Source organism: Aphis gossypii, chromosome 1 (genome assembly GCF_020184175.1).
Source record: "Aphis gossypii isolate Hap1 chromosome 1, ASM2018417v2, whole genome shotgun sequence".
Classification (NCBI taxonomy): Eukaryota; Metazoa; Arthropoda; class Insecta; order Hemiptera; family Aphididae; genus Aphis; species Aphis gossypii.
In genome coordinates, this window is record NC_065530.1 from 80,858,612 (window position 1) to 80,882,562 (window position 23,951).

A 23,951-nucleotide genomic window follows, 5' to 3' on the forward strand; every position below is an offset into this window, starting at 1 on the left:
AGTTAACTTATAATTTAAATTATAATATAACGCGAATAACTTATTTTTTTCAACTTTTTATTTAATGTATAGGTACTTAAAGTTTAAACCATGTTTTTATGAAATATTTTATAATACACATTAGAAATACGTGTTTACTTTAAGTGCATGGCATTTTATATGATTCATGATTTATGTTGCATAAAGATACTTTTCAATTTTCCCTATATTTATCAGCGATTCAGAGATAAAATAATTAATTACGTCTAAATCCGATGATTATAAAGTGATTTATATTTTCATTGTAATAAGAAAATAAAAATGTTTAGATTCTGATTTAAGTCATAGGTGTCAAAAAAATCTATCAATATATTTCTGTATAGTACAATGAATTTTGATATAAATTCGTCGGCGGTCGTTGCGGTGGAGACTTTAATAATATATAATACTTTTGGTCTCGCAGACCTACATATGAAATGGGCATCATGCAACACCGATTACCGGCAGACTTGTTCGGTATAAGACGAGTATAACATAGCCGCAAGACGAGTGCATGAAAAGCCGGTCTTATACAAAATGCTTTCGTGACGATGGTCATTATAGAACGTTCATGTTTCGGGTCTTAAACATCACATTTTAAAATATTGTATACTTGTAAGTTGTTATAAAGTGTGTCTATAAATACAATACGATTATAATATAATTATTGTATCATAACGTTGAGTGTGGAAGTGAATAAGGCGATTACATTATTACCTACAACAAGACAGCGAGAAATATAAACGTTACGAGTGACTATAGGTATAAAGGTATGTGTAAGTTAAATTTGAAATAAAATGAAAAATAAATAAGAATGGGGGTGAAGCATGCTTGATTTGTCATCCTGTTGATCAAAATAATCGTAAACGCGTAAATATAAATCAACGTAGGTACCTTAGCTAAAAGGCCCTCAAGATTTTCTTTTGATTTTCGAATTCTTTTTAACGTGGAAAGTTGCGGTTCGCGCATGTTTATACCTCTTTATTACATTATTATTGTTATTTGTTATTATTATTATCATCATCACACATTCACATAGTGTTTACGAGAGTAACTTATTCGTCGTTTTATTGACGGTGCAGTGCTCACCAATGTTGAGCGTACCTACCTAACTCGTATATCATTTAAAAAAATTATATTAAATGACATGGAGGCCCCCGAGTATACTCGATTACAGACCAGATAAATATAGTAATAATATAAACATAAGTATATAAGTATTACGAATGTCTGCAAAGTGCTCGAATAATTAGGGCAGTGACCCTCCCTCGAGTCACTATAACATAATATATTATAATATAGTAGAATCTCAGTAATCCGACAGATGTCAGACCACGCTACAGCCGGATTAATGAAAATGGCGGATTAATGGGGGTTCATATAAAAGTGCATTTTTACTTACTGAATTTTAAATTTTTACAATTATTAAAAAATTAATAGCCTTATTGTATTTTATAATAAAACATAAATAATACATTCATACTATGTTTAATTAATCTTATGACGGGACAAGTTAAAAAAAAATATATCAATTTGTTTTTGTTAACGATAGTAATTTTATGGTTATTCGCCAGATAAATATAAGTTAATATAGCCGGATTACTGGAAGTACCGGATTATCGAACGGTCGGATTACCAAGATTCTACTATATATGTCATAAAATACGCTAATGCATATTCGTATATATTACTGTTAGTATATACAGTGATGTTTCCATATTTTTTGAAAGTACGTATATAAAGCCGTCGATTTATCTGATCATACCTGACTATGGAGATTTTAAATTTAAAGGGTGGTGAACAGGACCGGATTTAAGGGAGGGCAGAGTGGGCTGCAGCCCAGGGGTCTTCACAATTTTATGATATTTTAATAAGAAAAAAAATACTTTCTTATTTATGTATAAGGGGCCCCTACAATGCATTCCGCCCACGGGCCACCACATATCTAAATCCACCTCTGGTGGTAAATGTAAGAAGGGGAGACCAGAGAAGTGCGTTGATCACAAATACAATTAAAACTATTCTTTTTTCTTATAATATCCATACGAAATCAATAAGAATTAAAAAGTCATATATAAGTTGACCAAGTAGGAACTTATATTCCTCTTAAATTAACCAAGTAAAAAGTCAAAAAAAATAAAATAAAATAATCGGGTAGCCATTAGCTTAATTTTTTAAAATAAATTTTAACCTATCGAGTGAAAAAATATTATTAAACTCGTCAACAGCCATATGATACCGAGTTTATTATTACGTTATTCCATACGTCCACACGTACACGGCACATAATAATAAAGGTACCTACGAAAACGTCACGATACGCGAAGAATATAATATAACTCTTGAAACGCCATATAGTCGGAGACCACATTAAAATTAAAATAGGTGGGTAACAATGATAATAATAAGAGTGTTATTGAAAACCCGCACTTGTATACGCCGTTTGCGCCGTGATGGTGAATATTTTACGCCCCTGTGGCTGTCAATATACGTATACTATCGAAGTATAAATACATATATAATAACAATAAAAAAATAACATACTCGCGGACGTTTATTATATTATTATTGTACAAGTACACTGCACCCGCGCGCGCGGATCTATTGAACGCGTCTAACGGAATGACTGAGCGCGAACTTAACGCGTCCGCTGGAATTCAATACGTTCGGATTCGATTCGTATTGTGTCGGCCGAGCGATGATGTAGCGTGCCATTATTTTTGCGCACACCGTGTGTGTGTGTGTGTTATAGGTGCATTGGTGTGAATAGGATAAATTAATAAAAGCGCGAGGAAATATTCTCCGGCCAGACCGTGTGGCACGTACACGGCGACTGTGCACAACCTAACCTCGTGCCAAAACGATTGACTCCGCGCGAGACCGATTCCCGGATGCTGCGCGCTGATGGCGGTCCATTCGGTTTCGCACTTGCTATATTATTATTATTATTATAAATATTTTACGCGGCCGCTATTATGTGTGGGCGCGTTTTTTAGTTTCGAGATGTTTTTCTACGACGCTCGTGTATTATATAATAATTGTATCAGTACCGCGCGAACCCGCCGTACCCGTGCAAGCGCGAAATGACCGCGAGTGCCGAAATAAGAATGATTATTACGAATTTTTGCTCTTAGACTCGCGAGCGCGTCAACGCTTTGGCGCTTGACGAAAAAAAAATCGGAATACAAAATTTTAATAAGACTACAGCGCCTTGCTGATCGATAATCTGTTTTGTTATAAATCACACAACAATATTATTGTGTGTATATCGTAAAACAAAATAAACAAACAACATGTACATTTTATTGGAAAAAACACATATTTTGTTTTTGAGTATAACAATCTAACCTCTTCATCAACATATTACTTATTCATTTTTCTCGCGGAATGGGAAATACCATATAGAAATAGGTATATGTTTAAAACAATATAGCAAAATAATAAGAATGCTTAGAATAATAGGTCAAAAATGTGTTCACCGGGTGGGCACTCGACACGACACCTAATATTTTAAGTTTAAATACTAGCATGTTTTTCTTCATTTTTTTTTGTATATAATTTATGCTATGCATCTCAATTATTACATTTGTAAAGTTTTATAGAATTATATAAAAAAAAATATATATATATATAATATATATTATATTATAATATAATAAAACAATTGATTAAGGCCAATGACGTTACAAAATCTAGTACATCGTTGAATAATGTCTATTCTTCAGAAATTAGTGTCATTTTAGTATTTTAACATTTAAAGACCTTTGTCTTTTAAAAAAAATTGAATCCTAATTAACAGAAATTTGAATAAAACGTTATATGTCATCGTCATGTACCTACTACTTTTAAGTGTCCAATGCCATACTCGATTAAAACAAAAATTCAAATAAACGTATTTTTTGTAAGTTTTTAATTTTATAATTGTATACTTAACTTATAAATATTTTAAATGGTTTAAACTTTAAATTGAAATATTATATCTACAATTTTTATTTTATTGATATTTAAAATATATACAAAATAAAATTTTAGAATGAATAACCTTGAATTTAAATATTTTTTATTATAATAAGAAAATGATATTCTATCATTTATTTAATTTATATCAAACTTAAATTTCATGAAACTTTCTGTTTGACGAAATATTTTTGAGAACTATAATAGTTACAACCATGTTATACGTAACTAAATTTGTGTACCTAATTTAGTTTCTCTCTATAATATAAATTATTTTTGTTGGCCATGAGTTAATATCATGGAAGTTTTACTGCATAATAAAAATTTGTTTATCTTGTAATTAATATTTTAGAAATATATTTTTTTAAAGAAGTGTTCATTGAGATTATTTTTCTAAAATCAGCAAAATATTATCGTATTAATGGAAAAGGTGATAAATTAAAAAACCTAACCCAATTATTGATTGACATAATAGGCCCAGGTAGTAGATTCTACAATCCATAAATTAAAATAAAATTCCAATTATGATCAGATAAAAATGTTATTTTACAAAAGCAACAGGTGCCTATTATCTAATATTGTTATTGTTTATCACAACTTGCGCTTTATTTTCATAGTAACTTTATTTTATAAAACTATAAGTTGTTTTAATAGCAAAAATATAAAAATACCCATAATATTTTGTGGATAAAAATAGTTCTTAAAATTTAGTTTTTTAGCTATTTCATAGAGTATGACTGTGTGTTGTAGAAACACTCTGTATAATGTATGATATTATATTGTTCTTAATATACTTTATAGATATAAGTATTAAGTAGATATAGATATACTAATACCTAATATTTTGTTAATGAACAATATTGTAAAAAGGTATTCTCCATTCAGCAAATCATATTTGTTAATAATTTTATGTTTTTACAAAAAAAAGGAATATAATAGTTTATTAATGAATGAAACTAAAATAAATAAAAAATCTGTGACTACTATAGTTCACTAGTCGTACTTCGAACTTATATGATTGTGTTTTTATAATTATAGCTTATTAGGTCCCCGGATACATTTAATCGGAAAGAAAGAACTTAATTACACTTGGAAACAAGCTTGTTCAGGTTTTAGATCCGGATCATCTGTTCCCTCCATTAAAAATTGCCTGTACATCACATATAATATATTTATATATGTCGTGCGCACTCGCAATTTCTAACCTTGGATTGTCCATCGTGATAATGACATCTTTGTACATCCGTTTTTCGAAAAAAAAAACAATAAATAATAATACAGTGCCCATAATAGTTGATGGCAAACGTAAATTATAACCGACAAAAGGCTGCATAAAACATTTCTCGTTGACAAGGTCCGTATTATTATTATCATTATTATATTATATCAGTAAGTTCAAGGTGATTACTGGCATTGACCGCTGCAAAACGCGGTTATAAATCGGTTGATATGATTACGAGTGATCTTTTCGGATGAGGGCCTAAAAATATTAATAACAACTAATCAGTAATCTCTATATAGCTGAAGTTTGCAGTTATACCTTAAAGATATATAAACATAATAAATACTATACAATGACATCATGCCCGGAGATTTATCTATATCCATATATCATGTTATATAGATACAAGTGATACAACGAACTAATATTATTACGCAGTAATTGTTTTTTTATGCTTTGATTACAATATATAGGTAGGCACAATTTTTTTAAATTTCAAATTTCTAAGAATATAATATATTAACGAAATTTTACAATATGAATAATGTACCTAATATAATTATATAATACTTTAATCAATAAGTTAGAACTTTTACGCGTCATAGAATCGCAAATAAGAAATAACAGCGTTTTTTCTAAATTTGCTCCAATGGTTAATATTTTATAGAAGATTAAAATGCATTAAAAGCTATTATGAACATCATTTACATAGTTATGTAATAAAAATTTTAACTATGGTTAAACAATAAACAGCAAGTGTTTATATTGATATAATATCATAATATAATTTAAATTATTAAAAATCAATTGTTTAAAAATAAAAAATGTATAGTCTAAATTAAAGTAATTATTAAATCAATTTTTTCAGACTCTAGTCGTTTTAAAATTCCAAAATATCAATATTTCATAGTTGCAATAATGAAAAAAATAACGAAATTTCTGTTTTTTTAAATGTTATTTTGTTACTTTAAATTAATATAGGTATATAAAAAAAAAAACAACAGATTTATAAAATATGTCTTATGTATCTATCTATATATATATATATATATATATGTATACATGTACCAAAATAATTATTTGTAATAGTTTTAAGGAGGATGTCTTATACTTGCACGCGAGTTTCACTATTATAAGTAACTGAAAAATGCAAACTCGATAGACGGTCGAAACTCATCGGATACTTTCATTGCGAGTTCCTCGAAAATAGCCGATGCTAACCAGTTGTAATTAAAATTAATCACATCAGGTCCGATTAATATCGGTTTGTAAACCGTAGAGTTTATCGTCCTATTGTTTATAATATAAACCGTGTTACGCATTGTCGATTTTTATAAGCGTATTATAATAATATAGGTATATGATATAATATAACGACGTTTAACGCGTAAATACCCATAAGACGATAAAAGAGTATAAATTATGATTATTGGAGACTTTGTCTGGTACGATGATTAACAGATTAAATGAAAAAAACGGCAACACAGTTGCAATAAAAGTATACGATAACAAGTATATATGCATGTTATACCTAACGTGTGTATAAGTCATGCGTATTAGCTCGTATAGTACGGCATTATTATCAGCTGTATCGAAAGGGAACATGAGGTGACGCATTTTACATGTAAATATAAAATAGGTATACATTTTTCTTCTGAAAACGCAAGTATTAACTAATTATAAGGATTTTCCGTTTTTTATGTGACACGGGAATAAATACGAAATAATTTTTAACATAATATCAATAATTATTTTCCATCAAAATCTATGGATGCTGATATAGGGATTCGAAGGCTACACAGTCCCGTATCTAAACTAAATCTTCAGATGAGGTAAACTAAATTTTAGAGGAGGGTATTAGAACAAAATAAAAAATAAAAAATAAAAATAAATAATATAATTAATACTATTTTTAATTAATAATACTACTGTATGATATAATATATTTGTTGGAGGACGCCTATGACAAAGTCCCCTCCCTCTTTATAAAATAATAATAAAAAAAAATAATAAGAGAAGTTATAATTTATTGAACATGTTGAAATAATATCAAACCTTCATCTATCATACATCTCGAGATATTTTTATTTTTCCCACCTCCTTAATAATTTACGTATAAGTTAACTTAATTCTTTTATATAATATACCTGAATATTTGCCAGTAAATTATCTACTACACATGCAGTGTTGTATACATTGAGGTAATATATAGGTGAATTTCCCACTTATACTCCCGATCAATCTATAATATGGAGTCTATATGGTCGGAGCACTTGAACATGTGCATATCAAATGTTTATAATTCGCAAATACTATGTTAGGTTTATTATTATTTTACTGGTGGTTATTATGTTTTACGACTACAAAATATATGTATTATATATTTATATATATATATATATAAACGCGTGTTAAAAACTACTAATTTGTGGGAATTATATTATATTAACAATGTACCGGTAACAGCGGTAAAGGTAATTTTTATAGTAAACATGCATAATATTTCATTACCTAGGAACAAAAAAATATAGTAATGAATACAAATTTTTATTTTTTTCTAGATTTACGATTACTTAAAATTCAACTTTTTATTATCTTCAAAATATTTTTTATGCAAATAATAATTATAGTATTATATATAAAACGACCTACGATACTTTAATACCTATCCATGTCTAGTAGGAAAATATTTAAGGACTATATCATTATATTGTATATTTATTAACAATAAAATAGACAATATTTTAACTAAATAAGTACTTATACGACTATACATAATTAAATTATAAAGTAAATAACTTTTATTTGAAAGTATAAAGATCTATGGGTTTTCAATAGTTATTTTAAATTATTAAAAAAAAAAATAAATAAATAGAACGGCGGAAACCGTTCGGAAAATGTTCTAAAACTTTATTAATCAATCTAAAAATATTAGTTTTTTTTATCATTATTGTAACATTCATATTATGCTAAATATGCTTAATTTCAATATTTGTTAAGAATAATTATGTAGCAAAATACAGATGAAACCATGTCTTTATTTATCGTATAGAATAATTATTTGAAGATGATATGATAAGTGTTTAAGAATTATTACATCTAGCACTTGTCGATGTTCATATGCTCTGCTTTTTAAAAATTTTACAATTGATTCAAACACTTAAATGAAGTTATTAATAACAATGTTTGTAGAAATGACAAAACTTACGTATTTGTAAATGTATGCATACGCATTTAAAAAAAAAATTATCAGTATAATCCAGTATTATGTCCATTTGTTTCAACATAGAAAAATTTAAAAATTCAAAATATTTAGATTAAATTCAAATGTATTGTATACATACTAATAATTGATAATAGAATGGTTTTCAAAAAATTTAAAATAATTTATTGGTCTTGTTTTTCATTTAAAACACACATTATAAACTAAATTTGTTTTTGTTATTTAAAATTAAATTACAGTTTAAATGAAACAACAATAGGTGTCGGTTTCATCTATTTATAGCCACCATAGGTATAATCAATGGTATAATATATACTATGATCTTTAGAATTATTTACCTTATTGTACAAACATACGCAATACTGAACAACGCGATAGAAATCTAAACTTACTTTATGTATTGGAATAGATATAAGCAAGAACGACAATAGCTTAACACAACAATATTGTCATAGTAATAACAATATTAATTGTATTTTAATATGTATGATGTACAATCAATAGTATCGTCTTTTGTTTTTTTATCTATTTACTAGGGAAGTTACACAACATTGTTCTAATGACCAGTATTTTAGAATTTTCACTGAGTTTTTTATTCGAAATTTACACCTCTATACCCTAACCTACCTATATGCATCATATAATTAAATAACATATTTTTTACATAAACCTAGTCATAGTCTATATTATGCAGGCATTACAATTTAGATAATAAAAATTTAATTCAAATGAATTAATACACGGATTTCAAGTGTAATAAATTTATTTTCGTACACAGTCACCATACTTAATACGTCTTATTAGTACCTGCTATAAGTGCTGTATAATAAATTATTTGCACACATATCGAATAATAGAGACTATAATATATCGCAGCGGTAACTGTAATTCCGCAAATCTTTGTATAATTATACATAATGATAATTGATAATAATAATCTAAAATAATAGTATAGAACGAGGCGAAAACCGCTCGATTGGTTCATTTCAGCACTTTATGTATATGAATATTATAATAACGGGTACTAACCAAAAACATTTTCGATGATTTATCATAATTTATAATTAATAATTACTGTTGGTATGCGTCAATCTGTACAAGATTTGCTATAATATTATACTAATAACTAATGTATTATATTATTATAGTATTAATGTAAAATGTTTTCGCATATAAGTATATAAGATAGTTTTTTTCATCTTTTCCCCGCATAACAATTATGTCGACCGATCGCGCTATGTAGGTGCTCGACGCACTAAATTAGTGCAAAAAAAAAAATAAATAACTGGTTCGCGAAATAAGTGAAATAATTCCAATACGCATAATAATTATTGTCGGCCGGTTTTCGTGCCCAGGGCTGGTCCTGAACGTCATTAGGTATAATGGGCGTGCGTGAGTAACGCCGCAAATAAAGACGCGTGCCCACACGAGTGCCGTTGTATAAATAATAATAATAATAATATAATAACGGAAGAAAAAGTCAAGTAATTATTACGTTCAAAACAGATAGAGAGACTGTTAGAGACAGGGCAGGAACTATAGGGTGGGGAAACCGGGGATTCGTCCTCTGGCGTAATATTTTTTTTCATGAGTAAATTAGATGCATGTCGTTGTACTTATTACATTATTGACGGATCGAATAGCAATCTAATTTAAAGAATGTTTTATCATTTAATTATTGGAACTAGAGTAAAATACAAAATTGAGTTTCACATAGATATCCACTTAAAATGTTTATAATCAAAATAAAATTTTCGAAATTTTCAGAAATAGAACTTAAAACTTAGTATGACGTGTATAATAAATAATAATAATAATTAATAGTAGGTTATATGATAAATATTATATAACTATGTAATAGTTTGTATTAAAATTTCGGATCTAAATTTAAAGTTTTGAAATTTACTTGCTAATACCTCCAATATCTCCAAAAGTAGTCTAAATATTTTCAAAATCTCTTAAAATGTCAAACAATTTCTATGACAAATTTGTATATAAATAATTTTTTGTTGAAATCGTTTAATTTATAAGGCAGTTTTTAATAATAATTCAAGGGTCTTAAACTCTTAACCTAGGTTTGAAAATATGAAATGTAACCGCACGCGTGTTAGTCTTCGTTTTTAATGAGATTTAATGTTATGGCAAAATATTTAAGTTGCATCTCAGTTATTTCAACCAAAATGGACGTATAATATTTTTGTTGTACCCCACGTGCGTGTTAAACTTCTTAGTTTCACAGAGGGAGACTATAATATCAATAAGTATAACGATTTAATTGTATATATTACGTTTGAGGGCTGGCTAAGTTGAGCAATTCCGCTGGCGACGTGGGCACTTTGGCGATGGTCAGCTTCCGACCGTCCGTCGAGCCCATACCGATGGACGCCAGTGATCTGACGGAAACGGCGTCCGACCAAGACCGGAGCGGCGACGCGTCCCGTTGCTGGTGGTGTGACGAAGCGTTCATGCCACCGCTGCCGTAGGTCGAGCTGTGATTTGCGGAGCCGATGGCCATCGCGGCCGCGGACGGTGAGCCCGGCACGCCGAGCGATCGGAGGCTGGGCGACAACGGCTGCGGCTGGCCACGATACGAACCACTTCGTGACGCCGGATGCCGACGACCCCTTCCCACACCACCACCACTCGCACATCCACCATCGCTACTGTCGCTTCCGCTGCTGCCTACCGCCGTCGTCACGTACTTCCGCTGCGGCTCTTGTTGAGCAGTTGTAGCGCCGACTTCTGTTGGAAAACCCAATATCATAAACACATTACGTCGTATTTTATTAAGTGGTAGTTATATTTTCATTATTACGATATATAATATATGTATAATATACGCAATATCAAAATAATAATATGTAGATTGTAGATACTCTGTCCATCGTATCCATCGAGAAGACACATTAAGACTCTGTGGATCTCCACGCGACACTTTGTTATCGAAATCGGTTTCATTATCGAAAGGTGTCGCATAAGGATGCGCAGAAGAACCGATTTGCGCCGTTAGGCCGCCACATGTTCTTTTACTTAACAGATGGAGTATAGGAAGCCAATAACTAATTTATTCCAAAAAATGTATAATATAACGCGTTTGATTTATTGCTGAATGCTGGACACCTTAAATATAATATATACCTAAATTTATTCCCACTAATTTTTTCACTCGAGTGTAGTAGTCAAAACTAGGGCTTTTAGGGCTTTCTGAGTAAGAAATTAATAGATACTGTGCCTAGAAAGTCATAATAATAGTTGGGTGACTCAGTATCTCAATTCAAAGCCTGAATATTTTGCGAGTTGGTTTGAAAACTGTTTCGAACTGTGTAAAGAATTGGTAGAAATCGAGGTTAGGTTAAGATTGGAAAATACTTTAATATTTTGGATTTTTGAATTTCGTCCGTAGAATATGGTTTAAGCAAGTAGATTCATAATAAACATATTAAATGACTAAATATTTAAAAAAAATATTTCGACTAAAAAAGCAATTCCTAACTGATTTCTATCTACATAGTTATATACTGTAGGTATCTAATATAACTATATTATTTATTTATATATTAGTATCAGTATGTTTAAGTATGTGGTATTTACAGTCAATGTATCTAAATTACTATTCATATTTATTGAAAATGTTGACACATCCAAATGAAAATTCAAACAAGTAATTTCTGAGTTATTACGCTTTGTGTACTAACAAAAAATAAATAGTATAGTACTATATTTTAATAATGATTTTAGATAAAATATGAAATCTATGTAAAATTTTAGTCTTATAATCGAATAATCTTTGCAAATTATAAAATTGTAAAATATGATAGCCTCAAGATCTTTTAAACCTGTTATCATAAATAATTATACCCTAAAATTGTATAAATAATTGTTAAATTTTCGATTTTTATACATCAACATTTTCAAAAGCATATTTTCTTTAACAATTTATAGTAAAAAGGGAATCGTAATATTACCATTAAAAAATTATTAAATTTTATAAAAAATCAAAGGTTTTTAAAATATATTTAAAAAAATTATAATTTTAATGAATTTATAATTAAAAGAAAAATTGGGGAAAGTAGGTAAGTATACTCGGGGAATCACCCAATATATCTTACCATCCTTGGTAATACTTATTACTATATTTAATTATATATTTTTGTATAATCTATATTTTATTCTATAAATAATTATAAATAGATAGGTGGTACCTACATTTGATGAATAATGAGTTTTATAGAAAAATATTTAAATTTTTACACTATAGAATTAAATAAGAAAATATCTATACTCAATTATATATATTTTTCAATTTATTTAATTTTACAATTTTTAGTATACCTTATAGTACATTATTTTCTTACACACTGCATATTTGTTTACTTCGTCTAATAAGTTTTTAAAATATGTAACTTAAATTAATATCCTGGTAAAATATATTTATAAAATATAAATATATATTACATCTTAATTTATTTCATATTCTTGTTGCATAAAACATTTAGGTAACAACTATTAAGTATGTATGCAATAATCAAAATAATTAAATGATGCATACAGATAATGGTTCGTTAGTATTTTATGTATCATCCAAATGGATATAAATGTTTTAAATTTTAGATGATGAATAAAAAGTTGTACATTTTATTTAAATTATAGGTACTTTACTTTTATAAAATGATCTATAAATATATTAGAAAAAAAAATAATGTGTAAATATGTAAAAAAATATATAATTTAAAAAAATAAAGTATTTGTGTATGATAAATAGCAAATACATAAATATTTAATATACCTAAATAATTTATCACCTACATAACCTAACGTAACGTAACCTGTATTATTTCATTACTATTAGGTACATTGACTTAGTTACAGACAAATGTATGTATCATATTAAGAGGAACACCAGTTTTTTTTTTTTTCATATTACATATTATGTGTAATAGGTACCTCGTATAATTTTACCATTTTTTACTCATTAAAATTACATTGTTAAAATTATTAAGGTATATGATTATAGACTTATAACCTATATTATAAAATGTATATTGAAGAAAAGTACCTATTAGCAGTGTTTTGTCAGAAGCTTTTCTATTAATTTTATTTTTAGAAAAGTTTTAAATAATTACTATTGATAATTTATTAATAATTCTTTTCTAATTATTAAAACTAAAAAAAATTATAATCACTCTTAAAAATGAAAATACCAAAAAAGCGTCAAAAAAATCATAGATAATGTTAATTTTTATAATTGTTATAATTAAGGTAATAATGCCTTAATTTCAATAATGTAATCATCACAATGAATGAAATACAGATAAATACTTTTAGTATATTATATGTGTATAACAGAGAAAAATGTTAATTGATGCCCCCTTCTATCTCAAGAGTTAATTGCGAACCAAAGTAGGATTTATTTATTTTATAAAAACAGTACAATCAAATAATTGTTTTTATTGCTATATGTATAAATTTTTGTTAACTTAAAAAAAAAGTTATTTTTGATGATAATGAAACAACACTACTACACCAGTCAATTATTGTTCAACGTCAAAACATTAATTCGTTGTAAAAGTGTGAATGAACTGTAAAATCAAACACGATTTTGCTTTTAAAATAAATTGTACAAAACGGTTCATTGAACTAAAATATACGTACTTAAGCCTGACTATATGAACGTATTACAATATTATATATATATTATATTGTATGTATAGCTGATGAGTTTACCAGCTATGTCATATGCGTGTGGTGCACGATGTGTCACAAATCACAATACGCACCATATATGAAACAACGTAACGAAATTATTTCGTGATCATAAATGTATTAACATAGGAGGTACTTCCTATAATACCACTCATCTTTACGGTTGGCGAAAAGAGTCGGTGTGGAAATTAAACAGAGAAAAAGCTAATGGCACCGATTAGAATAAAAAAAACAGTAACAGTGGCAATATAATATCAAGTACGCATCGACGTGTAAACATTTTGGTATATCCTATGTAGTATATATACATAATATTTTGATACAGACACGATGCACCGCTGCAGTTCCAGACGGTCATCTGACGGTCATCTGCAGATTCGCGCGCTCTCGCTACCGGTCCTACCTTTGGTCAATTTCGTTCGAGGTTCCGTGACAGTAATGGGCGGTATGAATATTTTCGTATGGACTTCCGGGCTCCATTTCCGGTCGGCGGTGGTGTCGATCACGTTGTTGTTGATGTTCCGTTTGAGTCCGGCAGACATGGCGATATATTACGCTTTACGACGATGGTACCCGCGTGGTATAGACGCGTATAATATATAATACTATATTATTGTATATACCCTTACGAAGTTAACCGAACGCTAGTGCGTTTTCGTACGAAATAATTATTGCGATCTCCGTCGAATTTATATTATCTCGGCCTAGATGGTCGGCACCCCCGGTTCGACGATCGTGGACATGGCGTCTGCCTCGGGGTTGTATACGCTTCGGTTTAAAGTGACGAGTACGTAATGTTACTTGTATTATTAAATAATTATTTACTGTGTGTGTGTGTGTGTGTGTGTGTTACTTTATCGACTGTGGCCAGGACGCGTCTGTCGCGATTTTTATGTCCTTATCGATAAGGTGAAAATAATAACGTTTTATAATATCATAGCGATGCCGGTGCCCGATGTTGCGCGCGTGGTACGACGATTGGCGCGATGTACGCCGGACTGCACAGACGGATCGACGTGCGATCGACACTCGGGAGACGCGCGCGAGTGCTCGTTCCCCCACCCACCAACACGCGGTAGATTACATTATTATTATTATTTATTATTATTATTATATTTCGTGTAATCGCGCGAGCTCCGGTTTTCATTATCACAGCGCTCGCGCGTCGTTATTGGTTATCGATATATATTTACAGGGCGCGCAACCGGTTGCCGCGGGGAAGGAAAAAAACGGTTTATTTTTTTTCTCGACGCGTTTCGATTTTTGAATTCGCAAAATGTATACCGGCCGCCAGCTCTCCGGATATAGTCATGGCGTTACAATTTTTTCTTCGATATACATATAATGTCGTAGAAAGTATCCCGCGCGAATCGATACGATCAAACGCGAAATGCGAAACGTTTTACTATACGACGACGTGGACACTCGTCCGGATGCAGTCGTCCGGATCATTAATAATATTTTTATCGTCGTGCGCGATCCGCGTTCTTTGGCGCACAGACACCGCAACTGTATACATAGTATTATAATGTAAAGAGAGTAATAGGACTGCATTACGACATATAATAGTAGTATACGTCATGCCGTATCGTACATCGACGAGATAATCATATATAGTTCGCGGTCTAAATTTCCAATAGTACCTATAATACCTATTTGAATGAGATAATAATATGCAATACGGCTATACGATTTCAACAATTTTCATATGATTTAGTCATTGCAAAACGATATTTTTGAAAATATTATATTTATATCATTTTTTTTATCGTTTTTTAGTGTTTTTTTTTCAAGGGCTTTTACGATGTTTAAATGAAAACACGTTTTTAATTATTTCTTATTACAGAGCAGAATATTTTTCGAAGTACGAACGAGTTACGAGCGTAACTTTAAATATACGCTCATATCTGTTTGTACCTTATATTGTTACCTATTTATCTGAGATTAATTAGTTGTCATGTATCTAAATACTTCGAATATTATTCTGATTTGGTATATGAATTTAAAAATGTGTGTTGTCATTTAAAAAAGAAAAAACTTAAAAAAAAAATATCGATATAAAATTGTATAATTATAATTTTTTTCAAAAACATTATTTTATAACGATTGTTAGAATTATACCTATGTATTATAAAAAACATAAGTTTTAAATTGAATGAATCACTTGGTATATTTATATTTATATATGTATACGCATTTTATATTCTACACATGTAATAGGTTGATCAGTTAACACTATTCATTATCATGGTTAAATTTTGCATAAATTAAAATTTTTTATAAATTGTTTGAAGAATGTCTAATATAATAAGTATATCGAGAAAATTACATTGCAATGTTTGGAGATAAAAATATTAAAGTGTAAAAGCTTGTTATTTTTACAATCATTTTAAGTTTACGAACAAGAAAATAGTCAATAGTCACAGGTACCTACTCTGTGAAATTCAGAGTGCATGCAAAAAACGGTTTGATAAAGATTTGATGTTTATACAGTAACATTCTGAGCGTCATGCCATAGATTATTAAATACATTAAAATACATTATTGCTATACTGTTGATTTTGATGGGCTTGGATATTTCATCATTTTTTAATAGCTCACTGTAATAATATGGATATGATAATTTAAATTCAATGATAAATATTCTGTTCTAAGGTGGTAAGATTTGATGACAGACACAAAAAAAAATCTATGAAAAACGAATACGAACCACTCAGAATCTAAAATCACAAAAATCAACAAACATAATGGGTATCCACTGTTAAAAGATTAATCTTGTATATAAGTACAAACACTACGTATTATCATAATATTATAGTATAGATAATAATTAGTAATAAATAGGTATGTATGTGTATTTTCAAAGCTAAGAGCTGCGGTAAGCACAATATTGCAGGTACAAATTTCCCTCGTTGCACAATTCATAATATTATATATAATACAACATTTTTATGACGAGAATAGGTATACACATATTTTATAGTTAATAAACAGTATAATAATCATATTTTCATGCAAAGCCATTATTTAGTCTAACACACGGAAACTATTCGACACATTACATCTAATAATTAATATTATTGAAACGTAAAATCTCATTTAAATACATTCATTAAAATATTTAGTACTGCAGATTTGGCTATTAGAACTTATAGCATGTTTCATGAATGATACAATATTATAAGTTTGATTAGTATACTATTCAAGGACGAATTTAACATAAAACAGATGAGGATACCACTCTGGTATGAATTAGGTGTCGAGTGGGTCACTTTTATGGGTTTGTTAAATTTGAATTCAATGATCTATCTTTGCAAATGAAAAATGATTTTGAGTAGAGACGGTTTGCCAGTTAACATTCTATTAACATTCTGTGATATGTTTTTTAATGTAGCTATTAAAGTTATTTATTTTACCTAAAGTTTTAACAAATAATGTTTTTAAATTACAACAAAATTAACATTATTATTTTTCTTTAAAATAAATAAATTCATCCATATTTTAAATTAAAATGTTTATAAAAATAATTGGTTTTATATATTATAATATACATTAGATTTTATGGTTTAAGTATGAACTATTTCTAAATCTTGTATTAAAATATTCAACATTTAGGTATAAAAAGAAAAGTGTTTTATGCATTTAACCACAAAATAGTAAGTAGGTATTTTGCGATTTTGACGAATTTCATCAAAATTCTAACTTCAAATATATTTAAAATAAATTTATCTCTCAAGAGTATAAACTAGATCCAATTTTCTATTCAAAGTTATCCTCGAAGTTTAAAATTGAAGTATTTTATTGACTTCTTATCTTGTATACGCATAATACATATATCATTATAAAATTAAATATTTGACATCTAATATATATAGGACTTTTTAAATTAAGATAATACACTAATATAATCTTTTTTTTTTTTTATTTCGGTTTCGCCAAAAAATAATAAATATACCTACTTTTTCTATTATTTCTTATTTTTAACACAGTTTTTGTAATAATCGTTGTAAGGAAATTTTAAATTCAGAGTGATTCTGTTTCTGTTATAAATTATTAAACCGAATTGGAAGTGACGAATATCAGCATAAATAACATAATAGCACCTAAGGATTACTGGAATTCAGACATTAAGATGCGTCAAAAACATCAGTTAAATTAGATTTTAATTATAAATAATATGTATATTGGATATATAATTTAAAACTTAATTACCTATATATTTTATGAATATGTTTAAGACAGCTATTTTATTAAGTATATAATAAGAAATAAATCAACAGTATACACTTGTTAAAAAATAAAACTTATTAGTACCTATATATTTTCTATTAACAACAAAATAAAGAAAGGTAACTTTAAATAATTACCAATACCCATGTAGACCGAAATTGTACAAAGATTAAAAAGTATGTTTACTTCTTTAAAAAACTAGTTTTTTTTATTATAGGTAATCACATTTCACACATTTTATAAATAAATAAAATTTTTAAATATTTTTAACTAAAAAAACTATTAAAAAATTTAGTTGTATAACACTGAGCCATCAACACAAGTTTTAAAAACAGGAATGTACTGAATATTAAAATAGGTATGTAGGTTTTACTTAAATTATCATAAATTATATTATATTTTATTTTTTTGCAAGAATTTAGGTTTTTTCTTACCTTGTAACCGATAACATAAAATACATATTAGCATTTTATATTGCCTACACGTATAAGATGAATTACAATGTTATCTCAAATTATTTATGTTTGTAAAAAATATTATTATTTATCAGTTTATTTATCTTTTTATAACAAATATTGCAAAATTTTTATTTTTTTGAGATAAAGTGTTCTTATAATATACGATGTATATACTATATAAAGTGAATTAAATTAGATAAGCGTACTTACGAGTTATGATTTACGTATATTTTATAATGGACTAGTATTTGCATATTTCATAAGATACATTAGATAAATTGTTTTATTTATCAAATTAAACTAAAATATTAATTATTATTTAAATTTAAATATAAGTGTAAAACTCTAATGTTTTATTCTCAATGATGATTCTATTATGTTTTAGATATTAATTGTCAAGTGGAGCAGTGAGTGATTTTTTTCAAATTTGAATAAAAAATTTAAAAAGATTTTTATTTATTTAACATGAAAAAGTTTAAACATCTGAAAATCTTCATGACGGTAGCAGTGCTAATAGTTATACCAGAGGTTGAGTCACCCACTATGTTATATTAGGTCTATATTAATCCAACTTTTCCCCTTGATGGACTATTTTCACCAGTTGGATTTAGGAGCTAACCTAACCTACTCGAGTTAGGTGAGTGTCAAATATAATAATCGTTAGTTAATTACTATCTACTGTACTAGCCTATTTATTTTATACTATTGTAATATTGGAGAATATTCGTATTTATTATATAAGTTAAAAATTACTAAAAATTATATTATAAACGTTGCATTGAAGTTATTAAAAAAAAAAAGATAATGAATAAACTGGTTTGTTTATACTTGTTTTTGATAAAATAATTAAATTACAAGCAAAACAATTATGTTAATATCTAATAATTTGATTATTACTGTGTTAAAGATCTATATTATACAGTTTAATAGTTTATATTGATTAATTTTCCATAATATAATCGCGGGAATAAGAATTTTTGTTTTTTATAAATTATAATATATAAGTATATAACTTCAGTAATCAAACAACAACCGAATTGAAATTTTCCTTCGAAATACGGAATAGAACTGTCAGTCAGAGACGTATGAACTAAGGAGAAAGGACATAAAATAAACAAGGTACTTATAAGTATTAATATTATTACTTATTAATTATTAGTTATTACTATTATTTCGCAAAAGAAAAAACTTTTTGCTCTTGTTCAAGTCTCAAAAATATTTTATTAAATTATCACATGGCAATACATAAAACATCTTATCTATAGGTCTTTTAATATAATATGTATAGGTAATAATACTATTTTTTACGATAAAACTGATAAAGTAGATGTTAATTTATTTTAAATTATACTATGAAGATATATGAATCGATTTTAAATCTCCCACAGAAATTTGTTCCAGCGATACGGCCTTGGTCAAACACTGTTAAACAAAAACACTAAGCAGCCAATAGAAATTTGAAAGACAACGCTCGTTGTTCGTAGACAAAAATAATAATAATAATAATATGTTAACTAAAAAGAAACCAAAACGTTCATGGACGTAAAACCCGTTTGTGGTCGACGGAACAAAAACCAAAGAGTGAAAAGGAAGCGCAAGAGAGATAGGGTGAGTGTTTGAGAGAGAAGGGAGAGGACGCGATAGGGTGAATGAGCGAGAGTAGAGACATTTCTGGAGAGAACGAGAGAGACAGAGAAAAAGTGAGTGAGAGCACAATCCCTTCGGTCCGAGCCCCGAGGACTGGGGGGGAACCTTTGTCGAAAACTCGAAACGACGGGGCGGGACGTGAGTACGTGACATGGAGTAGGACTAGGCGGCGGCGGCCGATACCACAAAAACGCAGTACGGTGGCAGGACAGGCGAGTATTATTATTATTATTCCGACCCAGCTGTCATAAACCATGTCAAAACGTGGCAGTTACGTCACTCTGCCACAAATCGTAGGTTTTCGGTACCAGGAACACAGGCGGCAAGCGGCATCGGCTGAGCGACTTCGAGCTCGCGCTCTCGTTGCCGCCGGTATTATAGTAACACCCGCCGTTACCGAACGATGCGGTGGAGGCGGCAACCTCCGATTTTACACGATAAAATTTCGGTAATTTCACATTGACGACACACAGGTGAAAAAAAACTCATCTAACACTCGATATTTTCCATTTCAAAGGAAATTTAAGAAGCATAAATAAGTTTTATGGTTTTTTTTACAATTTTTAGAAAATAATTATGAAATAAAGTCAAATAAACATAATTTTAATTTATCATCAATCCTCGACGTCAAACGTTAAAGATGTAAAAATCGTTGAATAAATATAAATTAAACTAAGCCAAAAATGTAATATACCTATCGTTATTTTTTTTTATTACTTTAATAGTAATATTATTAATTTCCAAAATACCAAATACTATGATAGTGACGATAGAGTAACACGTCATAATGAGTTGTGATATAGCGTTACCTACTCAAAATCGATGAGAGTCGGAAAATCAAAATACGTGTACGCAGCCCAAAAACATACACGTCTGAAAAGAAAAATCGAGAATCGGATGTACGGTATTTTTGCAATTTCGTAGGTCCGCAACGAAAAGCGAAGTCGATAAAAACGAAAATCATAGAACAACGTGTTAAGTCCTCAACCTTTTTTTTCCCGACGACATCCTCCGACTTATATTATATCCTGTTAAAATGGCGTCACGCCGACAATATATCATCAAGACCGAACGTATTACTACGATTAATATTATTATTAATAACGACAAAAAGATCGGTCGGAACTACCGCCGTCATATTATACACGGTTGCCATTGTACGTGGTCGCGCGAGCAAACTGTTGCGAGCCGTACGCGGCGTCTCGTACCAGGGTACCATCCGTCACGCGGCCGCGTCACGAGCGCCGCCGCCGCCACCGACGACCGGCCCCGTCGGGCGGTACGACAACGATCCGAGGGGTCCTATTATTTTGAAAAAAAAAAAATACCGAGTAACGCGCAATACCACCGCGCCACGCCTCGCTCACCCAGAAACCAGTCCGGCAGACCCGTTCGTCGGGTCCGGTACCGGCGGCCGCTCTGTTCTCCGGGCATTTCACGGAGCGACGACCACGGCGCGGCACGTGTTCCGTCCGATATGTCCGTCGTCGTCCGCGGTACTACCTATATGCTATATTCAATAATGTTTTGTTCTCGTGCCGTTAACTGTTCGCACCGGTCGTCGGCCGTCCGCGCATGCGCGCCCACTAAAAAACCCGAACGGGCCGTGTGGACTCCATCGCAGCTGCAGTCGAACACTTCCGTCCGGCCGATCGGAAGAGGCGCCCAACACCGACGGAATACGACGACGACGACGTTACGATTCGAGCGCATTGTCGTGCTCGACAAAATCGTGACAAACCGGAGAGAGCGACGGGACGCGGACGACGCACCGTTCACGCCGCTCGTCGTGTGGCGCGCGATATAGGATCCTGGTCGGTCGACGTCACGGCGCCGTCCAAAACGGACCCGCGCGAATCGCGGCGGGAAAATTCGGTCGTCGCGCCGCCGTGTCACGTGCGCGCACGGCAAAGTTCGGCCGTCCCGTCCTGCGACGTCGTCGAGTCGGAGACAATCGCGGACACCGGAAACGCGTGTGCATCGGCGCGCGAGTCCGTCGCCGAAAGGATCTAAAGCGTCGTCGTTAGAGCTTTGGAACGTATTTCGCACATCGCAATATTGTGGTGTTTCATGACGTCGTGATCGTGTGATAACGGTAATACGACCTTTTTCGCGCATATTTCGACCTGCGCGTTTTCGACTATTTTTTACATACTATATCGTGCACGTAACCATAGTTAAACGTTTTGTTTTTCACGACGAATCCAAGAAAATTCCGTTTTTATTTTGTATACGCCTATTTATCGTCTAAAAAAACGGCTACTGAGGTATTGTTGGTAATAATATTATGTAGTATAGTAAAGTTATCGGCACAGTTGTTTTTTGTTTTGTTGTCTATGTAGATTGCATCATACGACGATATTCACTAGTGCGCATATTCGGTGCACATGCACTTATAATAATTATTGTACACGACGTGATTCGTAAAGTATTTAAGTCGATTGGCCGTGCTATTAAGTTTGGTTCTCTTAACGCGCACAAATCTCTACTCGATTGACGGTCATAGCAACATGTTTATGTATGATTTTTAATATATTATATTTCGTGAGAATGGGCGATGTCGAGCGGTACCGCGTACGGGAAAATTTCGTCTAATATAATGGACGGGCGTGCGCGTTGGCAACGGCTGCGCGACGGTCGCGGGGATCGGCCGAGTTGCCGCGTACGCGTTTTATGGTGAGCGGTCCGCACGAGCGCTGTCGGAGCATGATCCCCTGGTATAAAGACCGCCAAATATTCACCGACAGCGAGGACGTCCGGCCGATTAGTCGGTGACGACGCCGAGAGCGCCATCTGTGCGCGAACGCCGTTCCACCGGCACAGTCACGCCGAACCCGGCCGCTAGAGAACGGCGCTTATTGAGTGACAAATAAAATAATAATATCATTCTAATAATGATGTCTGATTTAACCGACACAAAATAGTGCCAAATCACCGTGTTTACTTAAATAATAACAATAATAATTATAAAACAAATATATTTCAACTACTTACTCCTGAACACTTTGTTTGTGGTGGTAATAATAATGTGTCCCTAACATTATATACCTACGTCCTACACATTTAAAAACTTAATGTTAGAGTGTTAGAGATGAGTATAGAAATACCCATTACCCACAGTGTCCCTCCGTAGCTAATGGTATTTTGTAATAATCTCATTATTCTCAATAACTAAGTTCAGAAAAAAACAAATAAAAAACACTAACATAATATTATGTATGTATATAATGTAAAATAGCCTAACAAATATCACGTCGAGTGTACTGCTGGGTAGCTAGTAGCTACTACCCTCATGCTTTCACAGTCATATTTTATATTTCCCGCTTATATGCTTATTGTAACTACTATTACATGTCGTATATATTCTAATAAATGTTAAAAAAAAGTACGTTCAGAATTGCACTTACTTAATCCAATAAGGTACACTTTTAGGCGTTGTATCCAATCTTCCGCACATAATGGGTTGCCCAAGCCAGTCAACGATTTTCACTGA

The 23,951-nt window shown here is 30.7% G+C and overlaps 1 protein-coding gene across 3 annotated transcripts in view; it reads right to left on the reverse strand.

Annotated features, from left to right (window-relative positions):
• Window positions 1-23,883, reverse strand: part of LOC114122807 (sodium- and chloride-dependent GABA transporter ine-like) — a 37,827-nt gene extending 13,944 nt beyond the window's left edge. Inside the window, exons 1-2 of one of the 3 annotated variants that reach the window (XM_050206284.1) lie at window positions 23,866-23,883; window positions 10,709-11,162 (exon numbers count right to left, since the gene is read on the reverse strand). In XM_050206284.1, the coding sequence (XP_050062241.1) occupies window positions 10,709-10,935 (227 nt within the window). In that variant the 5' untranslated portion in view covers window positions 10,936-11,162; window positions 23,866-23,883. Of the gene's footprint in view, window positions 1-10,708; window positions 11,163-14,526; window positions 15,156-23,865 lie in introns of those variants that run through there. The other 2 variants (XM_050206274.1, XM_050206280.1) reach the window with 2 other exon arrangements.
• Window positions 23,884-23,951: the final 68 nt, after the last annotated feature.